General features: G+C 30.4%; 1 protein-coding gene across 1 annotated transcript in view; it reads right to left on the bottom strand.

Annotated features, from left to right (window-relative positions):
- Positions 1-8,464, bottom strand: part of LOC105620819 (prominin-like protein) — a 271,180-nt gene that overhangs the window by 4,489 nt on the left and 258,227 nt on the right. Inside the window, 1 exon segment of the mRNA XM_012202300.1 lies at positions 3,523-3,553. Coding sequence (XP_012057690.1) covers positions 3,523-3,553 — 31 coding nt within the window.

Consider the following 8,464-nt stretch of genomic DNA (forward strand, 5'->3'; position numbering starts at 1 on the left):
TAATGGATTTCTTTTTACTACACCTAATATATATATACATTCTGATTCTGTATATCGCGCGCCAAAATGCTTTTCTAGACTTAAAAAAGATATGATATTAAAATATGATATGATATTAAAATTCAGCAGAATCAGAATAGTAATATTATTTATTAAATAGTACAAGCAATTTAATAACTTTTTGATGCTAATAAGTATCTTTTAATAGGAATATAAATTGTTATATGATTTATATTCAAAATGAAATCTAAAAATTGCAAATAATTTATTGTGAAAAAAGGATCATCTCGTTTAAAAATGATCCTTGTCTTTTGATTATATTATAAATGAAATATGGACTGCGTTTAGAAACATCACTCGGATGTCTCCGATGCCTTGGATTCATTTGTCCTTGTTTAACATTAAAAAAATATGGCATCGGAGGCATCCGAGCGACGTTTCCAAACACAGCCGGACTGCCAGTAGCCAACTTGACACATATCGCCAAGCTGGAAAATTAGGCTTCGTCCCAAAGAGTAATTTTCTGCAGAAGTGGTAGAGCGCTTTGACTAGTCAAAGCACGTTTACAGTGTGCAACTTTACTATGTCAGCAATGGTATATAAAAAATTCTGAATCTATTTTTAACATCGAAAAATATATTTAGGCCATATACTAAATTAACTAATTTTATTGAAAAATGTATTGTTTTATAAAATATATTGTTTTATAAATAGGTGCAAGTCATCGACAAGTATCCAGAGTCTGATTTTATTGCAAGAAAGTCTTTTGGATTTTTAAGATATTCGAGGATTGACAGTGTAAAGTTGCATCGATTGTCGAGAAATTAATTAAAATACATATATATCAACAATGATGAAATCAAACATAAAAAAGCATTTCAAAAAATTATGTGCGAAACGATGTGAAATTTAGACATGATCGCACTATTTAAAAATTTTAATAACCACGTAAAAGATGCATATTTCATCGAAAATCATAAATACGAATTGATAAAATTAATTATGGATTATTACTTGCGAACAAAAATATCGTACTTCGAAAAATGCGCTACTCTTCAACACCAAGGATTGTCAGTCAGGCATACATTAAATAAAATAATTTTATTTAAAGGACAATAATATGTACAATATATTTTATATTTTATACTTTTATATTTCATTTGTAAAGGCTTCAGAAGAAGTTTATAACGTTTATTGCTTTCAAAGATAATCACGAAAAGTTAGTTATTATCTTTTATTAAATACTTTTTTCATATACTCTGGCAGAAAAATTTCTATGCCAAAGTACGCCAAAAACTATTCCTAAATATGTAGTTTGGAACAAAGAAGTAGTTTGACGTAGAAGTATTCTATTCCTTTGCCAAAGTAAGCCAATTCATGCCTTTGTACGCTGAACAACGCCAAATTATGGCAAACTACGCCAGAAAATACGCCTAATTATGTCCGAAAGTACGTTTAACTATGCTAAAAACTACGTCTAAGTACGCGAAATTATAATTATAATTTGTAAAATTCTACTCCTATGCTAAAGATTTATATCTTCCTACGCGAAACTATACCTTAAGCATAGTACTATTTTGGGTACATTTACACTGTACTGTTTAAAAAAACATGATAATATCTTGAATTCATGAATTCAAGATGCCATCACGTTGCTGGCATGATGGAATTAGAATTCCATCATAGCACTTTAATATTAAAGCCAACCCAATTTTGAGGATTCACTTCACATGCAAAATACTGCGCTCCATTATACGAGGGCAAGTCAATTCTTAGAAAATCTGTCAGAGGGCACTCGCAATGTCATGTCACATTACTTTTTGACAAGTAGCATCTCTCAGCTGATTACTGTCAAATTTTGAACGGAATTCATCGCATGGTTTCATTTCTATAGAGGATTAAAGCGAACAACTTTTGTATTTTTTGTAAAATGGAAAAAAATGAATTTCGTAGTGATCAAACATCTATATATGAAAAGTTTAACGCCGAAAGAAATCAAAGCCGAGTTAAATAATGTTCAGCACATCAGTATTTGCGACTGTATACAATTGGGTGAATGAATTTAAACGTGGTCGTACATCCACATATGATGCACTTCGTTCGAGACGTTCAATTGAGGTTGTTACGCCAGAAATCATCGATAAAGTTTACGATATTGTTTTGACTGATCGACGAGTGAAAGTGCGCGAGCTTGTTGAGGTCACAGGCATATCACATGGCACAGTGATTTCAATTTTGCACGAACAATTGGCTATGAAAAAGCTATTAGCAAGGTGGGTACCGCGTTTGTTCACTGTGGACCATAAGCATGACCGTGTGACGATTTCAAAACAATGTTTGGAGATGTTTTAACGTAATCCAGATGAATTTCTGGATCGATTTCTGCGTCGATTCATTACTGTGGACGAAATATGGATTACTTTACACCCGAGACGAAAGAACAGTCAAAACAATGGATTTTACTGAACCAGCTCCGAAGAAGGCGAAGACCGGAAAGTCGGCCGGAAAGGTGATGGCAACAGTTTTTTGGGATGCACGCGATATAATTTATATCGATTACCTTCTGTCAAGCAAACGATCAATGATGATTACTATGCAGCCTTATTGGACCGTTCAACACCATTTTAAAGAAAAAACATGTCCCCATTTGGCGAAGAAGAAAATGCTCTTCTCATTAAAACAAACATGCACGGGTTCACACGGCACCGATGGCCAAATTCAATGAATTCCGCTACGAATTGTTTCCCCATCCAGCATTCGCCAGATTTAGCCCCTTGCGACTGTTTCCAAACCTGAAGAAATGGTTCGGAGGAAAGAGAGTCACTATCAGAGAACAGCTCATCACCGAAAGAGGGTTATTTTTAAAGATTGGACAAATCATATTATTCGGACGGCTTGAAAAAGTTGGAGAATCGTTAGATCAAGTGTATCGAGCTGAAAGGAAACTATGTTGAGAAATAAATATCAATCAATCAAAAAAAAATGTTTTACTACGTTTTGTAAAAATTTATTGACTTGTCCTCGTACACTTTCCCAGGTGATTTTTATTTACGAATTATGCATCTCCGCTGTGGGATGTCCCTCTGTAGGAGAGATGCATAATACTCGGATGAGTAAAAGTAATTCCACGTAAAATGGCATAGAAGGCTCACTTTGTTACAAACGGAAAAATTAAAAGGTAAGTATTGTACTTTGGCATAGTTTGGCATAAAAATATGCACCTCAGGAAACGATTTTTTTCTGCAACCGCATAGCTTGGGGCGCGTAGATAGGCATAGTTATTTCTGTGTCCAACTATTCGATTGTAGAATGCAATTCTGCGTAAAAAGATGTAGAATGGCATATTTTTTCCAAAAACTTACGAAAAAATGGAAACCACTTTAGAGGAGTTTGACATAGAAACGCGTAGTTCAGGAAGTAATGATATTAGTTGTGCGTACTTTGGCGTACTTTCTGGGCCTAATTAGGTTTAAGTACGCCATTTTATATTTTTCAAGTAAAAACGCATAATTTGTCGGACACTGCGTAATGCTAATGCTGGCGATACTGTAACCTTCAAGCTTTATGACTCAAAAAATACTTAATGAAAAGTAATTTTATTACAGTGTTTTGAAAAGCTCTTGCTATCAGCTATAAAGAATCAATAATATGTTTCATTTAAAAAATGTTCCATTAAAAATATTATTGTGATCTTGATCTGAGACCTTGAATGACTCAAGATTAAATCAACAAAGTACGTTTTTATGTCCCTCTTCAAACTATACAATTTTTATTTAAAACATTTTTCTGTATCTATCATAGTTTTCGAGACATCTTAATGCATTATTTAAAATGGGACCCTGTACATTATTAATACTAAAAATTTATAGCATATGTAATATGAACTACAAATCTTCTAATATCTATAATTTACGTTCAGGACTGGGCAAAATACATCATCAAAGTATTTAAAATATAAAATGCAAAATATTGGCAATTTTAGTATAAATAAAAAAATTATAATGCCTATGAGAGCTGAACACTGGATGTTTGTGTGTATAGTATATTATTCAATTAGTAATGTGAAAATATGTAATGTAACAATAAACGGTTCGATCCTATCGTGGATCGTTCTCAATATTACAATAATATTCAATATAAGATAATATAATTAAAATCTGTGATAAGTCATACGATTATAATCTGAACTTTAAAAAAAAAAATCAAATTGCCCGACATCTAGCTTTGTATCTTGTGTTGCAGTCATAGTGAACTTTGATGTCCAAGTGTATTCTCATATAATTACCAATTTAACTGTAAAATATTAAAATATTAAAATATTAAAATATTAAAATATTAAAATATTAGAATTAAATTAACAGAACTTAAATGATAAATAATAAATAATGTTTAAAAACTTACATGATAAATGCAAAGACAGATCGTTTAGAAGAAATTGTTAATCTTATTTTATGCTCTCATATCTCGACATAATCCAAGCTACATAATATATAATTATTAACACAGAATTAAACTAATATATGTGGTAACGTGATAACTAACTAAAATTATGTGGTAACTCACCGATGTGAGTTTCTCGGATAGAGCGTCAGTTCTGTTTTTTATTCTCATTTGACCGACATAATCATAACCAATAAACAATATATAATATGTTGACGAGGCTGGTAAGGAAAAAGAACCATCAAGAAACATCAAGTCCTTGTAAATAAAGTAGAATAAACAGCACCGAAAGATTCCGTGTTTTTTAATATTTAAACTATTGATTTGTTTTTTTATGAAAATCATTATCAACCTTTTATGTAAAAATTCTTCATCTAAAATATTTATATTTTTCCCAGTCGAATTCATGTAAGAAATCAAGTCTATGTGCAGTAACAATTTGATTGTCGTATTATAATTGATATGATTTCTCTAATGCGTGCATTTAAAATTCGACCTGTTTGTCTTACATAAGAAGCATTCCAATCCTTACTATTTATTCTATACTACGTTAAAATGTGACAACAATGAGAGTTTATCTTTTTGAACTCGTATGAATTTTTTAAATTTATTGATATCTTTGTATGGCCATACTTATATAAGAATTTTTATTAAAGAAATTATTTCATTTTTTCTATGATATGAGGCACAAAAGGTATTGTAAAAAACTTATGTCTTTTTGTTTCATCAGAATTTGTTGATATTATTACTAATTATTTTTTTATTATTCAGAATTTCAAACTTTTTATGTAACTTTTTTGTTAAAGACTAAATTTAATGGATAACTATTCAAGAAAATTTTAATCATCTTATCAAAATTCTTTTGGTGGTACTTTGAGAGAGAAATGAAATCTTGTCAATTAAACTTAATTATGCTTCTTTTTGTATTTTCTTTTGTAGAGAGTAGTTTAGAAAAGAAATTCAAATATCGTCCTGGAGAAGAAGGCTTCTAATCATATGTTATATTAGTATCTTCTTTAATTAGAATAATATCCAAAAAATTAAGAGTATTTCCACATATTCAATGTAAATTTAATTCTTGGAAATTTATTATTAAAGATATTTAATAATTCTTCAATATAATTTTGATTAATGGCTAATGCAATGTCATCGACATAGCTATAATAAAACGAAAGAGACACAGATAGTAATATTAGAGAATTTCTTTCTAAATTACACATAACTATATCAGTTATGAAGGATAAAGGTGACTCAAAAAGTTTGTAAAATTCGTTTGTAAAATTTCTCATGAACATGAAGAACGTAGAATTCAGAACTAATTTTAACGCATTAATGAATTCATTCAATGAAATGTTAGTGTTACGTTATGTTAAATTCCACCTATTCTTCATGCTTATAACCAAATTAACTAGAATGTTCGTAAATACACAACATCCAAAGATAAAAAACTTCATCATTAGATATATTAATTTGAGAAATACTCTCGACTAATCTAAACCAATAGAACTAACTGATTGAGAGAGATTGCAGTAGGTAATAGGCGGTTTTAAGGTTTTTTTCAGATTAGTACGGGAAATAATCATAAGCGCGGGAAAGATTTCCAAGCGGCGGCATCATTGTTTATGTAAACAGTTATAATGAGGGCCCTATATTTATGTAAACATAGAACTCCAGTCGATGGATTATATAAACATAATACGCGTGATGACGTTCCGCTAGGCGATTCTATATTTTTTTCATCACCTGTTGCCGCCCACCGCCACCGCTCGCCACCCACCGCTCGCCGCCAAGCCTAGATTGGGACAGCGAGACTACCGAGAAAAATTCGATGGGTTCAGACAGGACTACATGGGCCGATGGGTCTAAGCCCATCGCTTAGCAAGCTTTTCCGCATTACGTTGCATTAAGTATTGACCGAAGCTTAAGTTCATACTTAATCTTAAGCTTTACACATGTTAAAAATAAACTTCATATATAGTAAAGAAACTTATTTTTCATCAGATGAAATAAAATCATATAATCTGTAAGACAATATTTCAGCTAGTGATTACCTCAAGCGAGATTTATCAGTTAATAATCGCGGGATGCACGACATGCAACGCGTACATGTTCATGCAAGAACAAGAAGGCAATGCGCGAGGCGTGTACATGTCATACAAGAAAGCAATGTGCATTTAACTAAATCAGATTAAAATAACATAGTCCTTTTTTTCTGTTTTTAAATTACCGTTGTTTTGTGAGCATGAATAAAAATAAACATAAAAGTGATGCGGAAAAATTAAAAGATAAAAAAAAGAAAAAACTGGAAGATGAAGCAAAAGAGTGTAAAAGTATTAGTTAATGTTTTTTCAGGTAAGTGATTTTGATGTCAAATACAGTCTATTATGGGCAATAAATACAATTATTTAGTACTTAGAAAAGGTATTATAAAATTGTATAAATTTATTAGTATTCTTTTAATTGCATTATATAAATAACAGTAGTTATTTAATATAGTGTAACATAAATAAAGTAAATAAAAGTTTTATTGTAAAATTATTGTATATAATAACTTAATAGAAAAATAAAGTTATTTGAAAATTTTAAAAAACTCTGTCTAAATTTATAATTCAATCAAAAAAATGATAATGATGTGTAATAAATGGAAAAAAATGTTCTTATTATTTTTAGGCTGCTCAAGTAGAGGAAACTAAGAACGATAGAGATAATCATTTACAAGAAACAATGATACAAACTGAAACGGAAAATAAGTATAATAATGAAGTATATAGATAATTCAAGAAATTTCAGAAATGTATATCGCTGAAACTTTTCTTTATCATTGAATATATTTTATTACAGTAAATAGTTCATTTTACATAAAAAATTTTAATTAGAGTCATCTACAGTCAGATTTTGAAGATATTCAGTATAATGATTTTACGTTTTTTATTACTGAAAGTGATGACAAATATATTATATAAAAACGATAATAGAGTAATTTATAAACGATAATAGAGTTAATTTTATTTATTAAGAAATCATAATTGACACTGCCGACACTGAGAGGATACCGGATGTTCCAGATGACAAAAACGAGGAAATAGTTAAGGATGAAACGAAATAAAAGTTAAAGTTGTAAGTTTATAAAATATATTTTAGATTTTAGGAAATAGTGATAGAACCAAAGTCGGATATATACGTTGAGATTGAAGATAAAAAAAATATTTTGAAAACCCAAAGACATAAATTTAATGTTTTGTGTTTAAATGTGTTTCAAATTCCATCCGAAACAATCAATAGAGCCTTTTAATCTCCTTAAAACTTACTTTCGTAAAACTCAAGAAAAATCAACAAATTACAAGACAATAGTTAACTTATTCAAATGAAGATTGTAAATTATTTTGTTCATATTGCTTAGCTTATTTTTAGTAAAAAAAATAATCGATTTACTTTCGGATGCAGAACTACCAAAAAAAAATTCTTACGAACATTAGAGAACATGAACAGTCTTTTATTCATCATAGAAGCGCAGAGGCATATACATATGTTGTGGTCACAAAAATTGGGAATTGTTAGCTTACTTCATAAAAAAAATGAAGACATTAAAAAGAGAAAGTTAATTTTAGAAAGAATTATTGATACAATAAAATTAATAGGAAAAGAGGATTAAGTTATAGGAGTGCAAAGTTGCAGAAGCATTTTTTTTTTAAAAAATTTTTTAAATTAGATCATGGAAACTTTCTGGAAATTATATTACTTTTGACAAAATCCGTTTCTAAAGCACGTAGATGAATGCGTCACGTTCAAAATTAAACAAACATAACTGAGGTCCTGGTAATTTTTATGAAACAACAATAAATTACATAATAGAATCAATTTCAAAACTAATGAAGGCACGTATAGCACAAGAAATAAAAGACGTAGGAATGTTTAGTATTCAAATTGATAGCACGCACGCACGCACGCACGCACGCACGCACGCACGCACGCACGCACGCACGCACGCACGCACGCACGCACGCACGCACGCACGCACGCACGC

The sequence above is a fragment of the Atta cephalotes genome, assembly GCF_000143395.1.
Source record: "Atta cephalotes unplaced genomic scaffold scaffold00029, whole genome shotgun sequence".
In the NCBI taxonomy this organism is placed as follows: Eukaryota; Metazoa; Arthropoda; class Insecta; order Hymenoptera; family Formicidae; genus Atta; species Atta cephalotes.